Source organism: Anguilla anguilla, chromosome 9 (assembly GCF_013347855.1).
Source record: "Anguilla anguilla isolate fAngAng1 chromosome 9, fAngAng1.pri, whole genome shotgun sequence".
NCBI classification, from domain to species: Eukaryota; Metazoa; Chordata; class Actinopteri; order Anguilliformes; family Anguillidae; genus Anguilla; species Anguilla anguilla.
This window is the reverse complement of record NC_049209.1, coordinates 47,790,168-47,810,047: the sequence shown is the minus strand read 5'-3', so window position 1 is coordinate 47,810,047 and position 19,880 is coordinate 47,790,168. Positions and strand designations below refer to the sequence as shown.

General features: G+C 42.8%; 2 protein-coding genes across 4 annotated transcripts in view; both read left to right on the top strand.

The window, feature by feature from the left end:
- The window catches only part of LOC118236648 (CXADR-like membrane protein), a 61,350-nt gene extending 54,538 nt beyond the window's left edge, over positions 1 to 6,812 (top strand). For both annotated transcript variants that reach the window (XM_035435183.1, XM_035435184.1), the window contains 4 exons: positions 651 to 818; positions 2,838 to 2,960; positions 3,869 to 4,010; positions 5,399 to 6,812. In XM_035435183.1, coding sequence (XP_035291074.1) covers positions 651 to 818; positions 2,838 to 2,960; positions 3,869 to 4,010; positions 5,399 to 5,729 — 764 coding nt within the window. In that variant the 3' untranslated portion in view covers positions 5,730 to 6,812. The remainder of the gene's footprint in view (positions 1 to 650; positions 819 to 2,837; positions 2,961 to 3,868; positions 4,011 to 5,398) is intronic.
- An 8,169-nt stretch (positions 6,813 to 14,981) lies between these two features.
- Positions 14,982 to 19,880, top strand: part of gramd1ba (GRAM domain containing 1Ba) — a 134,161-nt gene continuing 129,262 nt past the window's right edge. The window contains exon 1 of one of the 2 annotated variants that reach the window (XM_035432477.1): positions 14,982 to 15,670. In XM_035432477.1, the coding sequence (XP_035288368.1) occupies positions 15,516 to 15,670 (155 nt within the window). In that variant the 5' untranslated portion in view covers positions 14,982 to 15,515. The remainder of the gene's footprint in view (positions 15,671 to 19,880) is intronic. The other variant, XM_035432465.1, reaches the window with a different exon arrangement.

Below are 19,880 nucleotides of genomic sequence, written 5' to 3'. Positions count from 1 at the left end.
TCACTGAATTACTATCGACTTAATTCATGTTCAGTATTTTATCCGGCTGTGATGAAGAGCTAGTGAACAAAATGTTAGCACTTGTTCACTGTTGAACTTGTGAATGTGAATCACAAATGTGTTGTGCTATGATAATGTGATTGTGCATTGTTCTTATTAAATAAATGCTACAGACCAGTGATCCTCAGTCCTGGTCCTGGAGAGCCACAGAGTCTGCTGCTTTTTGTTTTGGCCTTAAGATCAGCAGCTAATTCAGACCCAGGAAACCAGGTGACCTGAGTCAGAGTGCAGTCAACTCCTTTAATGGATCAATTGCTGCACAACTCAAGTCCTAAGTAACAGCAAAAGCCAGCAGACCTGGCAGCTCTCCAGGCCCAGATGGAGATGACATATAGGGGCGACATAGCTCAGGAGGTAAGACCGATTGTCTGGCAGTCGGAGGGTTGCCGGTTCAAAGCCCGCCCTGGGCGTGTCGAAGTGTCCTTGAGCAAGACACCTAACCCCTAACCCCTAACTGCTCTGGCGAATGAGAGGCATCAATTGTAAAGCGCTTTGGATAAAAGCGCTATATAAATGCAGTCCATTTAGATGAACGGATGAATGTACAGATGAATAAACGGATGGATAAACAAACGGATGTGTTTCTGCAGTCAAGCCCTCCAAGCCCCGGTGCTGGATGGAGGGGCGTCTGCTGGAGGGCAGCGACGTGAAGCTGAGCTGCCGGTCGGCCGACGGGTCCGATCCCATCCAGTACAAGTGGGAGCGAGTCCTGGACAAGGGCCGGACCATGGGGAGGCTGCCGCCCCTGGCCCTCATCGGTGAGAGACCTTCATCATCTTCATCATCCTTTATCATGCTTTCTTCATCCTTCATCATTACATTACAGGCATTTAGCAGAAGCTCTTAGCCAGAGCGACTTACACAAATTTTCCATAGCATTTACATTGCATCCATTTATACAGCTGGAGCAATGCAGGTTAAATACCTTGCTCAAGGGTACAACAGCAGTGTCCTACCTGGGAATCGAACCTATGACCTTCAGTCTACACTGACTACATTGCCGCCCATCATCATCCTTCATCATCACTATCAGCACAGCGTACAGGTTACCCAAGGGGTGGGGTCACTTCTGTTTGAATCAGGGTTGGGGTCAGATCTATTTTGATTTGTTTGATTCAGGAAGTGACTCGTAATTCAGTTGATGAATCGAGAAATTCCCATGATGTTCTCTGGGATTGTTCTAGGGATTTATAGAAATTTCAGTAATTCCCTGAACTAAGCTGAATTTAAATGGAACTCCGTAACTGGAAAATCTGCACATTTTATGACACTTCAGCAAGTTTAAAATGCATCATCAACGCCCGCAGTTCAATTGCATTAGAGCTCAAACTGCATCAATCACACGGTCTGCTCTTTCCCCTGCTGAACTCAGCCACGTTTACCCTTGGAGTGCACTCCTGAATTTCAAACGAGACAATATACTTTTCACTCATATCTAAAAATGAGTAAATCTACTAGTAGTATAAACGTGTAAATTTTAATTATAAGTCAAATGTCTAAGCGCTAATAGAAACTGATTGCTTGAGTCTTCACTAGGATAACAGTGAGGAGATCTGCTTCTACACATTTTAGTTGAAGCACTGTTGTCTGGCACATTTCAATTAGCAAAGGACTCTGGGATTGCTTTATAATTCAGGGACAGTAGGGGCTCTGCTAGGGTAAAGGGGTTGGTTCATGTTGTATGTAAAGTACAAACACAATGAAAGCTACATGCACTAGTAATCCAGAGCCTACAGTAGTGTTCGTAGTCTCAACAAAACACAAAATATTTGTCGCCAGGTTCATAATGTCATTTTGTTCAGCCAATCATAACGTCTTATTTTGATGTGTGTTTCCACCCTGGCTTATACAGCATTATCAGCTTCAGAGATCGTCCCACTTGAGCTTAGCGTCAGGAGCGGAGCAGTCACGACTAAACCTAAAGAATTAACGGCCTCTGAGAAACAGCACTTGTGCGGGCCCCGTTTCATTGGGCAGTAAAACAAACCAGCACTCCTCCTCATTAATCACACTTATCCGCGCACTGTAGAAAAAATATATTATAACAGGTGCGTGTCAGCACCGGAGAGAAAACGACACTTAAAGCCATACGGTACTCTTTTGATGCTAACGCTAACTTAGCACGTGTATAGCGGGAGCCAGTCTGTCCCTTATCTGTCAGCTATGATGGTCTGTGTATCAGAGGCCAGGGAGGCCGCTTGTCGCTGCTTCTTCTTGGCACACCAGGCTCGTCGTGTGACACGTCACACGTCGAAAACTGGCTGCCGACATCCTGTTCATGTTAATAATCGTGAGTACTTACCCACCAGCAGCTTACTCACTTGAGCCAGTACCCTTGTCCCGCTCATCTTGTCTTCGGTCTGCCGGTGGCGACTGTTGCCGACTGAGGTGCAGCAGTGCTGTGTGATCGGCAGCATTGTAGCATAGCGGTTAGCCAACTGGGTTTATGGTGCAGAGATTGCAAGTCTGAGTCCTTGAGGGGGCATTTCCATTGCACCCTTGAGTGAAGTACGTATAATGCATAAATGAAAAAGCAAACTGTGTAAGTTTCCCTTGATAATAGGGTATGCTTCATACCTAAGTATACTGGCAAACGTTTTTCTTTCTTTTTTCTTTTACTTTGTTGCTAGTTGTTGCTTCTGCTGGTGGTGATAGCAGCAGCATTTATCATACTGAAAAGAGCTTTGAACTCTTCACACAGACGGTACAGATGAGTCTTCCCAAAAATGTGACGCATATTGTCACGTCTAATTTATGTTGTTGTTGTCCTCTGCCAGATCTGAAGAACCCCGAGATCGTCACCCTGAGAAACCTGAGCCACGACAGCACGGGCGTGTACAAGTGCACGGCCAGCAACGACGTGGGCGAGGAGAGCTGCATCATCGAGGTCACCATGCACTGTGAGTGCCCTCCTCCCGCCCTCGCGCCGCCACCGCGGTTTTCATTACCCCGCGACGAGGCTATACGCGCGCGCCTACTGCGCCGGCGCATTTACCGCCATTTTTTTTTTTTTACCCGCGTGCTACATGCGTCGGTGATGCCGACGTAACGCATTCTCAGCCCCTTATTTAGACGGTTGAAACCGTGGAGGGAGCTCTCCGCAGACGCTGTAGCCTCGCTGACAATTCGCCGACCGGGGTACGCGCTTCCGTTCGGGCGGTGATTGATTTGACGGGGGGGCGTTCGTTTCACTTTTCTTTTTTAAAGGGAAAACGGGATTGGCTACATCCAGCGCAATTTTACCGGTCTTTGTTTTTTATTTATTTTTATTTATTTTTTTATTTTTTTTCAACAGCGGACCTCTGTTGCCCTGCTGCAGTCAGTCGCGAAATCAAATTGGAATATATTGCATTTTGAAACATAATGGTAAATAAGAAAAATAACTGAATGAAGAATAAATAAAGGGGGGGGGGGGGCACAGTGGGATTTAAGCCAGCGTACAGACTGCAGAATGATTTACTGCACCTCTCCCAGCTTTTTTCCCATGATGCAGAGAGGTATGGCTGAAGGGGGTCGTAGAGAAGCAGAGGTGGATTTATGTTACGGCGTATGAGGGACACGTGCATGTTGCCCGCATCTGTGTGTGCTTGTGTGTATATGTGCATGCGTTGGATGGGAGTGTGTGTGTGCTTGTGTGGTTTTGTTTCTCTTTGCAGTGTGTGTGTGTGTGTGTGTGAGTGCGTGCTTATGTGTTTCTGTTTGGACTGTGTGTGTGTGTGATTGCGTGTGTGTGTGCTTGCGTGTGTATGGGGGAGCATGCGTGTGTGTACACACGTGTATGTTAATGTGTTCACCCCCTTCCACGCAGATGTCCGGGGAGTGGGCGTGGTGGCGGGTGCGGTGGTGGGCGTGTCCTTTGGGGTCCTCCTCATCATCCTCATCGTGTGGCTCGTTCTCCGCAAGAAGGAGAAGAAAAAGTATGAGGAAGAGGAAACACCCAATGAAATCAGGTGAGCTTTCCACTGTCCAGCATCTGCCCTATCAACCAATCAGCACCCTCCACCAACAGACTCCGCCCACCACAGCTCCCAGCATGCCTCACTACCAGTGTGGGCGGAGCCTGCTTCAGCTGCTCCTATATACCACATTTTTAATTGCAGATGCTGATAACAAAAGCAATTTATTACAGTGTCAACAAATTTATTTACTTACTTTGCTGAAGATTAGCAGCAGTGAAACTGCTTTTTAGAGGGTGTCAAAATGAATAATGTACCTTTGGAGGGATGATGGATCATCAGTTATGCAGATTTTTGGGGGGGTTGTGGTGGGGAGGGCTACAGAAAAAAATAGCGTTGTTTTCCTCTCATTTATAGAAGCTTCGTGGAAGTATATCTTTGCTGAGACTTACGTCCTCTTTTTGCAATATTAACAAAAGGCAACTGTGTGTTGTGTTAAGTAACGGCGGCCGATGATGTCATGGTGGATTATGACATCACTCTCGTTACCCGGCACTCAAACCGTGGGAGGAGCTTGGGACGTGCTTCCTCCTAACGACGGCCTCCAGGGAGAATGGGATCATTCCAGAACCCCCTTAATCAGTGTGCGCTTATTTTAATCCCGCGTCAGTTAGCTGGCCCCAGGGCGGATGCGTGGCTCGTCCTCATCAAGACGCCGTTCCAGCGTCCGGACGCTGCCCCCTGCTGGCTGGTTCCCATCCAAACCGGGGAGGGAGGGCGTGCTCGTCACGTGCGCTCTACCCCGAATTGACTTGGATGGAGGGGGTTGCCAGCTTGCAGCCACAAGCTCGGCCGAGAACAGCGGTACCCAACCCTGTTCCTGGAGATCTACCGTCCTGTAGGTTTTCATTTCAACCCTAATTTGGCACACTTGACTTCACTCATTAGCAGCTGAAAGAGATCTCTAGCTGTTGAATGAGGTGTGCTTTGTTAGGGTTTGAAAGAAAACCTACAGGACGGTAGATCTCCAGGAACGGGGTTGGTTACCAATTTAAATTACGAGAACAAAAAAACTTATTTACAAAGTACAACTCATCACGCACGTTATGTAGTATGGTGCGACCACTGTCGTACGGTTCAAACTATGCTGGTCTCTTACTACCCCTGCAACCCTTGTTTTACAGTGTTTACTGATTATTCATCTGCGTTGGTGTCTAAGTGGATTGCTGTACACAATATTTACAAATGTTTTTTCCTGCCAACAATGCATCTTGGATTGGAATTTGAAGTCGGCTGCTCTCTCTCTTTCCCTCTCTCTCTCTCTCCTTCCTTCCCCCCCCTCTCCCTCCCTCCCTCCCTCTCTCCTTCCCTCGCTTCCTCCGTCTCTCCCTTCCTCCATCTCTCCCTCCCTCCCTTCCTCCGTCTCTCCCTCCCTCCCTCAGAGAGGACGCCGAGGCCCCCAAGGCCAAGCTGGTGAAGCCCAACTCGCTCTCCTCGTCCCGTTCTGGCAGCTCCCGCTCGGGCACCTCCTCCACGCAGTCCATGGTGCACAACACCGCCCCCCGGGGGCCCCGCCCTCGCCCTCCGCCCGCTGCCGTGCTCAAAGAGAACGGCCAGCCCCCCAGCTTCCCCCCGACCCCCCCGGCCTACACGCAGGTGGCGCCCAAGACCCCCGAGCCGGGCACCCCCAAACTCAGCCCCGGGAACCTGACCAGGATGGGGGCCACGCCCGTGATGATCCCCGCCCAGACCAAGGCCTTCCAGACTGTGTAGAGCCCCCACCCCCCCACCCCCCCCCCAGAATGACCCTAAAAGGAGGAGGACTGGTGTGGTAAAAAAAAAAGAAAAACTAAAAGAGAATAAAATCACCATATCCCTGATCCCATAGAAACGGCCTCTTTACAAAAAATACAAATAATAAAAAAACTAAAACTGCAACATCAAATAATAACGGATATGAATAAAGGAATCAATAGCAAAACAAGAAGTTAAATGAATGCTTATTAAAAAGGGAAATAAGAAGTGCTTGCCCCTTCTGAATATAAAAAGAAAAAAAAAACAGTTAAGTTACAGCATCTCTCTCAGTCTCTTTATGATTTTTATACTTTTTTTATTTTAAACTGAAGACTCAGAGGGTCGTGGGTGGCAGTGAGGAGGATACTGAGTTTTATTTCCTTTTGCAATGAAAAGAGCGTGGGTTAGCATGGTTTGGCGTGCGCTGCGACTGTTTCCAGGTTCCGAGAGGAGATTAGAACACGAAGAGCCAAAGGCAGTTCCGCTGCCCCTAGGCGATTGGTTGCTGACACCGCGCCACGACCATGTTCTCATTTACCAGGCCAAACCAGATGAACATCGGAATAAAACGAAAGAAAGAAAAAAGATAGCACTGCTTCCTTCTGAGCACCTGTTTCTCTCGAGGTCAGGCTCTATTGCAAGGTTTCACCAATCCACCAATCGGAAGCCCCCTTCAGGCCCCACCAGCATTCCTTTCCCAGAACTCCAGCCAATGACAGACGGCAAGAGCTGCATGTGGAAATCCTGAGGACACGGTCTCACCGTTTCCTAGCCAACCTGCAGATGAAGACCACGTACTGTCAAGGCTGGAGGTTTCCTCTCCGCATCGCTGCAGTTTGAGGATGAGTCATGTGACTTCGTAAGAACCACGGTGATCTGTTCAGTAGACATTTTACGTGCTAGTCTAAAATGGGAAAGTATGGAGAGGAACCGATGACCCGGTAGCAATGGACTTCTGTCCTTGTGCTGTTTCCTGTTTTGTTTACAACTTCAAAAATATGTGGAGCTGTTTGGTACATCCCCTTAAAAATATATTAAATTAAATATATTTGATTAATCATACTCATTGTCTTCCTGCCTCTCGCCCAATGCACGCTGGGATAGGCTCCAGCACCCCCCGCGACCCTGCTCAGGATAAGCAGATATAGATAATGGATGGATGGATAGATATTCATCGTCTATTTAAATCGATTTGTGTGGTGCTATTAGACCATTATTTTTTACATTCATTTGGAATCAAACTGGTTAAAAGAAGAAGGATTATGAGTTACTCTATTTGCCAATGTTATGTTTTATTAATTTAATCAATGACACCTGTTTAAATGTATCCACTGCAATGCAGTCCAATTTAGGGAAATGGAAGTTGTTCGGGTTTAGCTGTCTGTTGTTGTCCAGTGGGATAATGAAAAAACTGAAGTAAAAGAGCTAACACATGCTGTTGTATAAAAAATGAATATGCTTAACCCTCCTGTTCTGTTCATTTTTTAGGTACAGCAAAAATGTTCCCGGGTCAATCCCCATACAGGGGGGGTTTGCAAATACATGAAATGAACCATTTTCATTTAAAATGTTGATTACACTAATTAAGGCCAGTAGAAGAAGTTTCATACTGAAAAAATAATTTTAAGTATTTTTCCTAGATTTTCAAACTTTAAAAAGGGTCAATTTGACCCGCAACATAACAGGAGGGTTAACTGAAATGTGAAAATGCTCAAGTAAAAAAAGAAACAGCATTTTAAATATTCCCTCAAATGATTGTTCATTATATCTATATTTTTAATGAATGAAAAAAAAGCATTTTATGTGGCTGCCCATCTTTTAGTTTTTTAAATATAACTGCCACTACTGTAAAATCTGAGTTAACAGTAGTACACCAAATCAAACAGCAGGCAACACTGCAAATAGTATTTATTTTAAAAAATATTTTTTGTGCTGCTAGGCTAGTTAGCCACCAAGATATCGAGACTACAGAAATAACCAAAAAATTAAACTAAATGTTAAACTAGCTGTATAAACCACACTCGCCAACAAACAAGGGACAGATATTTGCTTGGCTAAGTATTACTGAAATGGGTGATACCACGACTAAATGCCTTATAGATTTCCGGGGGAAAGCCTTGTTTTGAGAACAAACTGCTTATATGAGGAAAACAATGGTGCATCACTTTTACAAAACTGTAGTAGTTTTCAGTGCCAGAACAACATTGTTGGCTAGGTTGATGCCTTTGAAACAATTCATTTCTGATTAACAGGCCTACTAGTTGATAATAAGATTTATTTGTGACATTTCAAATGTGAATTTAACATGGAAACAGACAGGACAGTGCAAGTGTTTTTTTTTTTTTTTTGGGGGGGGGGGGGGGGGGGGGTTCATTAAAGTATGTGTGTCACATAGAGTAGTAATGCTGTACACTCTCAGAGAAAAAGAAAAAGAAAATGGTTCTTTGGTTTGTCTTCATAAGGGAAACATCTTTATTTCTAATGGAATCCTCTGTGGTATGTGTGAAAAGAGTGAAAGGTCCCGGACTGAACCATTTTGCCCGACAAAGAAACTAGATTGGGATCCTCTATGGAGACACAGAGGACCCTTTTGGAACCCTTTCTTCTAAAAGTGTGCAGTGTGGTATCATAATGGGGGTTTTAGCAAAACCATACTATCTGAGTTCATCTGTATCTAAGGTCTATCCAGGTCTACCAATGCCAGACTACAGCACTGGACAAGCGTCAACTATAATTTTGAGGTTGGATCATTATATGCTAATGCATTTATCTTTTATGTAATGTTTATGGAAAATTAAAATACATGGAACATACCTATGAACGTCACATTGTCGCTGAACTTGCAATGGGAATTTGAAGGTTATTTAAAAGGAACAACTGCTTTTGAGTGTTGGTCAAAATGTGAGGTTGAATCTTATGCTCTTCGTTACAAATGAGGTTCTGCATATTGACCTTTTCTATTTACCGTGTCTATATTTTATTTCAATAGCATAACATTGTATGGAACTGCAGTGTTCTGAATAATTTTGCGTTAAGAAAATGTGATGATGTGATGTGTTCGCGTTCCGAATTGCTGGCAAGCCAAAAGTTTTCACCTATCCATAATGTAACTAGGCTACTGCGCGTACTGTTACAGCATTAACTTAAACTCTCAATTAGTCAGATCGCTGAGAAGGTGGAAATTGGAAGAACACGCGCGCTCTCTTCGAACTCAACAGCAACACATTTCATCTAGTCGTCGCATAGTGTTGACTCAGCTCCTGCCGCAGAAACGCTTTCCGCGCAACTCATTCGTTTTCCATTTATCCGCAGTGCACAGTAGATTGGAAGGTGAAACAAGGATAGGAGGGTCTGTTTCGTACACTTTTCACAACATCCGTCTCGAGGCATTTTATTTCTCTGTCCTTAAAACGGGGAAATACGCATCAAGTTACATAGCTGAGGAAGGTGGGAGGTGACCTTTCAGGAGTTTTAGCGTGGAGCAAAGAAAATATACTTTCATATCTACAAATATTGTAGCCATTTTATACTGGGCATAAGCGTACATGTGGGCTGCACTTTAAATTAAGAAACTGAAGTAGCAGGCTGGGTTTGGAGACAGGGCGCAAGAGAGACGCAGAAAGAATCGCGAATAATGTTGACTTCAGAAGGGTATCACGCAACTGGCTGCCTAAAAAAGGCCCGTTTCATTTAAGTAATTCGCCTGATTTTCGAGCTTTGTGCTACACGTTCCGATCCTATTTGCTACTGGTTCTAGGGCAGTCGGTAAATGTCATGTATATGCTTTTTGCATATCCCCCGCCACACGCGCACGCACGCACGCACGCTCAAAAGAGTCAGCCCTGTTATTATTTTATTTATTTATTTTTGTTCCCTCTGAGAAGAAAAGTGATGGATGAAATGTCAGGGAATATTAAGCGTGAGTGATGGCGCTGCACCCCCCGAAGGAGAGCACACTGTTGTATTCCTTCCAGATAACCCACGAGACCGCGCAGCGAGGCTATGAACGCGCTCTCCGCCGCAGTCACTGGTCGTAGTTGGATCATTCCATTGGATTCAAGGAATAGTGGAGAAGAGAACGGGGCGTGAGAACCGTTCTAGAGTAAGAGCCTCAGACCTCTTTAGCACGTCTTCAATGTCTGCCGAGGGAAGTTGAGTGGATTGGTGGAACGCATCCCTTCAGGATGTTATAGCCTGTCAGAGGCCTCCCTCGTCGCGAACTGTAGCTTTCAATTGTTTTTATTTTTATTTTATTTTTATTTAGGATATCTTCTGTAGGCACGATTAAACATAATCCCACTCAGAACGTTCTGCACAACATCTCTGATTGTAAGATACAGAAGCATATGTAATCTCATACGAATGTCCATTAGAAATTAAAAACTGAATTGATGAATTCATATTCACAAATATATTTATGTTTCCGACACATATTTCTGAAGTAGCACAGCAGTAGGAAGTACAGCTCAGAGTGTGGATAATATGAATACTCTTAATTTAGTGTGTGGATAATATTAATAAACTTAATTTATGAATATTAAAAGCCTCCGTGGGGAGGGTAGAGACTGCATAATACAGTTACCTGTGTAGAGAAATAAACATATATACATTATGTATATAATAATTTTATATATGATATAGAAATTCAGTTCAATCCTAAGGTTGTAAATATGTTCTTTGGAAAGGTTTCAGTTTTCACATTTTCTTTCTGGTTATGTTCTTTTGGCTTATTTTAAAATCCAAACACTCCAGAATTTGTATGCTTTTTTTTCTTTTTTAAAATTTTTTTGGTCTTCAGTTTAAATTTACGTCATTCGACAATGGATAATAAAGAGAACTCCGAACCAGATTTCAAAAATGTTCATCCTGTTACATTTTATTTCATTTTTGGTAATTGCTATGACTTTTCTGGCTTGACTTTTGTAAGCACACACAGCATGTTTGTTTGAGGAAGCTTTGCCATGTAAAACATGCCCTCCAGATGTAAAACTGTATATTTGTATGATTTCTCAATTATAACCGTTTGATGAGTAATAAAATAATCACTGATGAGTCATTTAACAGGGTAAGTCATTTGGCTCCAGTTAAGTAGACTCAAACAGCAATGTTGAAGAGTATTTTTTTTAAATGTTGCTATTCTTTTTTTTAATGTGGTTGTTGCCGGGTTGCTGGTTTTGTGGTGCACAGTACTGCATGCTCAGAAATAAGGTTGATGCAGCTCCCAGTGTTATAAAAAAACAGTAAAATGTTCTTTACTGTATATATTTTACATTCAAAATAGTTACATCCTACACAGCAACAGGCAACAAGCTTTACATTCAAATTGGTTACATCCACACAGCATCGAGCAATTAACAAACCTTAACAAACATTACGAAACATACTGTGACACAGGCATTCACATGTAGATACATATACAAAACATACAGTTACCTACAGGCAGTTGCAGATGAACAAAATGGGGGGTCGTAGGCAGGTACAGACAGGAAGAGAAATTACAGGTAGTTACAATGGCAGACAATTATACATCTCCGGGGAGACAATTACACAATTTAGGAACGATTTCCCGATTGCGTCTCAGCACACAATGAGTCTCTGCCTGGACCAATGGCTGAGATGTCAGTCCATATAGGAAATATACAGCATTGCTAGGATTACAAGTCTACAAGAGTTTTTTTTCTGAAATTGTTGAATTTTTGGGCCTTACACCAAGCTCCTTACCACCTTGATTGTACCAGTCACTAATATATGTGTATGTGTGTGTGTGTGGGAGTGTGGGAGAGAAAGCGTGAGTGAGAGGGAGAGAGACCTCAATTTCTATATATAACTCTTACTTTTGCATTTCTACTGTGTGCTGTCTGCCTGTCTTACTGATCTCCTGGTTTAGCTGTCAGTGACACTTTACAGTGATTCCTTCAATGCCTCTGCAGCCTTTTCAGAATTCTACTCAGACATCTCTCTCTGTCTTTCCGTCTTTCTCTCTCTCTCTCCTTTAAAAAGAAAAATCTAAAATCTGTAACACTGGCTTCAACCTGTAGGATACATGCCCCGTGTCAGCAAAGACATCACCCAATTTCATCTCCACTGTAAAAACTGGCGCCAAAACAATTTGATTTGTATCACCACTTAGCTCTTAGCCTGCGGCTGAGATTTTGGACACTTTAATGCGCCTTCCCTTTCTGCTATACTTGCTCCACGAGATATTCAAAACCCCCTTTTGCAACTGAACTCTATGATTAAAGTTATCCAAAAGGTTATTCAGTCACGTGAAAGAAAGCGCTGGCTGCCTGAAATGGGGAATTACATTTTCTGTATAAGCCTGCCCTCTAGTGGCTACATCTTACAGTGGCAAACAACCAGGAAGCTTACGTCGGAAAATGTTTGAATAAACGTCGATAATATATATTTTTTTAATTCACAGGAGGTCTGGACCGCAGATTTGGTAAAACAGTACAACTACGCTGTTGACAAGAGGGATTTTGATAGTAAGTTCTCAAATAGTGGAAAGTAATTTGAAGATCAGGAACACTGAGTGACTTTTTTTACACACACGTTTACTTAGAATAATACAGAACATTGTATTGAAGAAGTGCTATATGTAATAGCAAAATAATACTGGAAGCAACACCAAAAAAACAAGAATAATTTTTGTGTTCTCCTGGGTACAAAAGGGTTAACTTTTGTAGGTCTATGTACAATGTATATACATTACAGGATTTACAGCATTGAAGCCAAAGCTTTGAGTGCCATGGTGCTCTTCCACTGCAATAGTTCAACCAATCACCAACGACATATCACAACGTGAGCTGAAATTAATTTCACACCTGAAGCTCCCTCTAAAGGAGAAGAGCAGTATCGCAGTACATTTAACACCCTCTGACTTCTGGATTTCTTCCTAGCACAGGGCTTGGACCGACTGTGGATATTCATTATTGTTGCCGGCGTAGATATGTGTAATGTAAATATATTTACGATGCACTATAGCTTGCCTCAGTCGGTCTCAATTCATTAAGCCTGTTTTGTTCACCATTTTTAATGGGAGCAGTCGGGATATTTGCTTACAAATGTAAGAATGGTAGCATTCGATATCCGTAGTTTTCCAGACTTCTTGACTCACCCCCTGGCTGATTCACTGCAGGCTGACTAAGCTCTACCGCAGTAACAACACTTTACAAATTAGACGTACTGTAGGAGGGAAGGCCAGTAGGGACATCACAGCCAAAAAGAACAGTGACTGTGCAAATCTTTTTTTTTTCAGTTAACAACTGAAAAAAGCACTTAGTTCATTCACTTTTTACGATTAACAGATTCATGCTGACAATGTGGCACTGTCTGGAAGCATTACCACCACAATTATTTATATACAGCTTTCTTTTGACAACCAAGCTTTATCTTTTTTTATCTAAGTTTTAATTTCAATGGAAATATATGCATATCCTATACTATAACAGGTAGGTCTGACCGTTAATCCTTGAGTAACTATGCTGTCCTATTGGCGCCCAAAGCTGAATCTCATAAAGCACTACAGAGAAACCCAGTAGCGCTGTCTTTGCAAAGGAAGGTTGCAGCTGAATACAAGTGTGTGAATAATTGTTACATATATTTTTGAGGGGAAAGCTACTGCACACCACTTTATAATAACTACCACTGCATCACACCGGATTCAATTCACATTTCCTCTTCTGGCAGCTATAGCAATTAAGGTTCATCCGCCGGGATCAAGTTAATAAAATGTTATTTTTAACAGGTATTTAGAATGATTGCACACACTTGTATGCGTGAGGCACAGCAACCATGTTTAATTAAATGCTGAAGGTTTACTCAGTTGTATAAGACTTATACTGAGTCTGAACACCTCTCATTCATGAACATGTAGTATTGTATACATAAATAGGACTACGTCATGGTTACGGACAGTACTTACCTGTTAAGACCATTACATTAGGGCAAGTAGCACATTACTTAGTTTTCCGGTATCAATACCATCCTGTATCCTTCTCGTACAGTATGAAACTGCGGCTGATAAGCAGGTGTGGGCTTGGTATTGTAAGCAATTGGATGCGAAGCACCTGCTGGGAGAGGTAGGCCAGTAGAGGACACTGTTTCCTATGAACGAATAGAAACCCATTGCACAACTGCTGTTGAAAGTCGTGTTTTCCAGACGCACATAAGCTGTTTACGCTTGCAACTGGTCACCTGAATCTTTCCGATATCCGATTGGCTGCACAACCCAGTGCAATCATTACCCATTTCGATTCATCAAGCTGCCACTGCTAAAGATACGTACTCATTTGAAAACCTGGTTGAATACAGGTTAACGTGCAAAAAAAAAAAAAAGGAAAAAGACCAAAACCCTCACCACCTAATTTACTGCAGGTGGGAAAGATGCTAACACAAAACTGCCTCTGGTGGCTTTGCCGTTCTAATTAGCAGATGGGTAAAAACTTTGATCAATCTGCTAATTAGACCCACAGTGCCATCGCAGGCAACAGTTGTGATTTGATTAGCTGTCCTCAGTCGTGTCTCATCGTATGGATCGATACCAAAATAAGCCGCACCATTAAACCCCGGATCCTCCTTATAGGCCTACTGGAAAATACGTCGTGACGGAGAAATGTTGCAAAGTGAAATCATTCATGAAATGTTTCCTACAAAAGCAAATTCAGAAGGAAAACGCGATTTATGGAGTCAGTTTGCTCTGAGATGCGATTGATAGTCAAGTAATGCACAAAGAGGAGATTTGGCAGAGCCATGTCCGAATGCATCCGATCCAACATGGGAGGAATAATTGATTCTCCAAAAACCGATGACCACACGGTTCTTTTGTGAGCTAAGTAATTGAACAGAAAGCTTTACCAGACAAATATGAGAACGAAACAGAGAAGACAGAAGGCGGCTTTCAAAAAGATCTCCGGAAAAGTGATAGTATTACCGTCGACTGTAGCTAATCGATCGTTTGTTTATAATAGCCTGGTTGTTTATCCAGGCTATTATGAACTCACTAGCAGTATTATGTTACAAAGAAGGGGTGGCTACATCATTCAAACAATAGCCTATTGTCTTTCTGTTTTTGAAACAATTTTAGATTTGTATTAGTAGAATTTGAATATTATCACTGATGTATTACTTTAAAATTTTAAACAATGACTACAGTTGTTAAAAAAAGTTTAGCCTAGTCTTTGAAGAGGCGTCTATTTTAAAAATAAAAACGAACCAATGAAACTGCTGTACGCCATAAATTGAGCTAGTTGCAGTTTTAAATTCGTATGGAAATCGTTTATCCCAAACAATGGATTGAATTAAATAGTGATTACTAATTTATCGTAATTTCATAACAACAATGTAACACATTATTATTATTATTCGATTTACACATAATGACGTGGAATATTAATTCAGAATCTTATTCCAAGAAGTAACTGCTGTAGCGATATGCGAGGACAACCATATTTACCCACCCTGCGAAACCAGAGTATAGCCTGCCATCCACATCCTCCCACTCGGCGCTGTTGCACAGGGCTGTCTGTAGCCTGTACAGTACTGTGCTAACTGAGCATCCCGTTCACTGTCTCTGGAAGGAGGAGGGGGGTCGGCCAATGGCTGCGCTGTAGAGACCGGGGAAAGAAGACGAACGAAAGCGCGCACGGGTAGAGAAGAAGCAGTTCGCTCGTCCGCCGCTGCGGCCCCGGTGGCAATTTTTCAGTTTTCCAAAGTTTTCCTCTCGTCTTGTGCAGAAAAGGACGCCATACAGACACGTGTACGATAATGGCTTTCGGAAACACGGGACATGTCATCCCGCAAGTGAGGCTTGACGAGCCGGCGGAAGACAATTTCGTCAAGAGCACCTCTCTACGATCCCTCCAGCAGTCGCATCCGCGGAGCAAACCCTATTCACCGGCCAATGTGAGAAGACACCCCAGGTAAAGCGACCTACGGTGCAGTTTGTCATTGCTGTCTACCGTTTACCTCGGCTAATTTACAGCACAGTGGTTTAATCGCTGATACGGGCAGACTGGCCGAGGGAAGCAGTTGACGTTCACAGAATGTGCAAGGTTGAAAGGGGACGCGTTGTGTACAGTAAACAAACCAGTCTGAGCCCAATGATATGACATTGTTTGCGGTCATTGCCGTTGAATTCCGGTGCATGGGATTTGAGGGTAGCAAATAATACCCTTCTCCTAAATTGCTGAACTGGTCGTGCGTCCTTCACGTCCGTCCAGCTTGGCATGTTGCTGTTGCAAGCGGACTGCCCGTTAAACACTTAATGTTATTGCTTGGTAGATTAAGTAGTAGCGTACCTGTGTGAACAGGTTTGACTTCAGGTATACTGTCAGTGTTTTGATGACAACCACAAGAGTGAAACCCTGCTGCAAAGAATACCGGCACTTCCTTTCCATGTTTGGGGTGGAACTTCGCAAAGTAGTCCCGTTCTGTTATTTGTTAACAATGGCCGGTTACACTATACAATACACCCTTAAATGTTCGTAATACTTTATCTATTGATACAGATATTTGGCGCTTTTTAAATGGGTGAAACGTATGTATGTTTCATAGAAGCTTATAAAAATAGTTCATTTGGAGATTGAGGCAGTTGGAGATGAATCTGAATTTGCATATGTGGTTGTCATGATTGAAGGGGGGGGGGGTGTTAGTGGTGGTGGTGATACCCTGACCAATCATGTCACATCACTGAGATTGAGCAGGTTTCTGATGGTATTCACTAATAGCAAGCACTGTACTGCCCAGCGTAAACCCTGCACTTACAGTCTCACAAGCGATATTCTGTGCAAGAGCTCAGTTAAATCTTTTTCCTGTTCTTACACATCTTCCAGTGACCTCAGGAGATAATCTTGCCCACAGCAACCATGACTAAAATATAACCTGAGGAATGCATGGCTTGAACTTCAGCTCATTATATAGGCTACTCTTACGTGTATTCTGTGTTAACCACTATTGATTACGGATAATGCCTGTTTCCTAACTCCATCTACCATTGGCAAGTCAACAAAGGTTGCTACCTTTGAAGTTGCAGATGACAGACATAGCTATACTTTAGGAAAAAGCCACCTGATAGCAATTAGCCTATCTGTAGGAAGTTTGGTATCATGCTTTAACCCAGGGATTTGTTTGGTCACTCTGTTTGGTCACTCTGGATAAGATGGCTGTTGTTTCTCTTTTTAAAATGGATGTTGTGACCCCGGTGTCATCAAAAGATAAGAGGCAGTTGACTGGCCATTTTCAATTACTTGCTTCAGATTGGGCATGGGCTTTATTTAAGGACACAGAATGGAAGAAGGGCCGTCGTGTGTGTGTGTGTGTGTGTGTGTGTGTGTGTGCATGACTATGGGTATGTTCGTGTTAGTGAACAGTGTGTGTGTTTGTGTGTGTGTGTGTGTGTGCATGGTGGTGGGACAAGGTATGTTTTTGTGTTAGTGAACAGTGTGCGTGTGTGCACATGCGCATATGTGCATAGTAATGAGACAAGGTGTGTGTGTGTGTGTTAGTCAACAGTTAGTGTGCATGTGCAAGAGAGAGTGAGAGATGTGAGAGAGTGAGTGAGAGAGTGACCGAGAAAGAGAGATATGTGAGAATTGTCTTTGACATGCCGGACTGGTGGAGTGCTGCTATTCTGGAGGCTGTGCATCTTGAAGGGCATCTCTGAAGCGGGGCTATAAGCAGACAGGAGGGGGGGGGGGAGACCCTCCCCTCCCCTCCCCTCCCCTCCCCTCCGCTCTCTCAGTATTGACGGCAGCCGTTCAGGCAGACGTCCTGGATAATTACCCCGCAGACGACGTGCCCCGGCCTGGCCTGCCTTCCCCAAAACTGCCCCCCGAAAGTGCTGTGTGGGAATGCCCATAAATAAACAATGTGTTTATCGCGTGGTCGTTTCCTGTGTCTTTGGCGCTTTCATCCTCTCCATCTGTTTGAACAGCATTCTTCCGCGTGGCGTCCAAAGCCTGGCTCATACCACCGTGCTGCCAACACGTAGCATAGCCTCTGGCGTTCAGTTTATTTCAATGTACAAACTGCTATAACAAATTTTTAAAAAATGCCTCTCCAGTTTAGGCTGGTTGAAGCCATATTTACAACTGTTGAATTGAGAATAGGACCGTGGCCGTGTATTCAGTCAACATTTGTCCTTAATTTTCACGTACAATTAAATGTGAGCGTTGCACGTTTTCGTCACAAAGTCAGTTTGGCGAGTTGGTTGCAGTGGTCACTGAGGAAAAAGTGTACCACTTGAATTTATGTCAAAATTAAGGACAATCAATGAATACAGTCTGATTCAGTCTGATTGAATTGTTATTAGTTAAATGATGATTAATTAATGGACTGACTTTAAGAGGCAGACTGAATACTCCTAAGTACTTTCATTCAGTGATGCCATTTTGAAATGCATCCAATACATGTCATCTATAGCTATATGACAGAATTATATCCACAGATAGGATCACAGTCGCCACCTGTTCAATTGAAATACGTCTCTCAAGGACCCCACAGCAATGGTACATGGCGATAATGAAAAGCAATCTGTCTGCTTTGCTGTTTCAGTGATTTACAATGTTGAGTACCAAACAAAAAGAGAAATTCTGTCTTCTGTTCGTTGTTGCCTTTTTCAGTAGCACCACAGCTGTGTATTATATGAGTCATCCCCCGATTCGTCATTCTTTTGCACCGCCGAAGATGAATTTTTAAACGAGCCGCGATGTAGTTTGGATCGCATTCTTGCGTATTGTTAACAATTCTGCGGAGAAAGTGTGTCACTCGTTCCCTAAGGAATGTAGCGTTAATATCGGGCGCTCCAAGTGTAGCAGCGTTTAACACCATCGGTTGTTCAGAGATTAATGGGATGGATCAGCGCATAATTTTAAATTGAGCTGTTCTTTCAGTATTACAACAGGAAATGTTAATTATATTCATGAACTCATTTGGCTGTGTATGATTCAAATTGGCTGTGCTCTAGTTGCTAGATGCTCGATGTTCTGTTTCTCAGGTTGATGATTTCTGCCAGCTTGCTTTTATTAATTTATTTATTTATTCATTTGTTTGTTTTGCAGATTTAAAAAATATATATATTTTTCCATGCCAGGAAACCCCAAACATATCAAAACATTAAGAAAAGAGTTTAGCGTTGCTACCAAATAATTTCCAACATTATATCAAAACAGTTAGGGTTAGGGTTAGCCCACAAATATTAAGCAAACATTAAAAGATCCAACATTTTCTGAACATAACTGTTTTGCATTCTTCTGAACATAATTCATACTTTATGGGAAAAAAAAAAATCAAAGTGTAGTTATTTTTAAAAACCTGTGCCCTGTTTCTCTTCTTTAAGCAGTCCAAAATTGGGGTAGTCACGAGCTGTCCCCATCTGACCTCGACCCTCTTACAACTGCTTGGCGCTGGTGTCTAAAAAAATCCTTCATCAGACCAGTAGGCCATAATGGATATACACTGACATTATGCAGAGGGCAAAGTCAATTAGAGAGTCATTTTCACAACCTTAAGCTAATACTGTGCCATCTGCATGTTTGATATGGGGTTAGAGGGCTATTATCGCATGTTGTGTAAAGCTCATCAGCGTAAATTGCAAAAATGACTGCAGACAGGACTCATTTGAGAAGCTTGAGCATAAATCCTCCTCTTGTGACGAAAAGCTTCCGGCTCTGACATATTCTGGAATATTACATAAACATTTCTTCATATGAGGCCCTTATAGTTTCTTATAGAATGCAAATGCCCTTCCTGAATATATGTAGGTCAAATTTAAATTAATGCTCAAAGTAAGTGATGCATCCTCCAATCTGAATTTCCCTGTGTAAGAACCCTGCTTTGGATTCAGGGAACAGTTTTCCACAGTCTGCTGCCTGGGTCTTTCCCAAATTTAAATAGTGTACACTAGAGGTTAGAGCCGTCAATCTATGTGTGTCGCATCAATGTTTTATAGTCAGATACAGCCTCATTATCGATCATATAATGCATACAAATATGCATATACAACAATGAAAGTAAAATACATAATATTAAATCTGTACTTGAGGAAAAAGCTGTAAAGCTTTTTTTTTTTAAACACTGAGTGGTCTTATGAGGCAGAAACTCTGGAAATGTGCTCGGTATTCATGTTTCAGT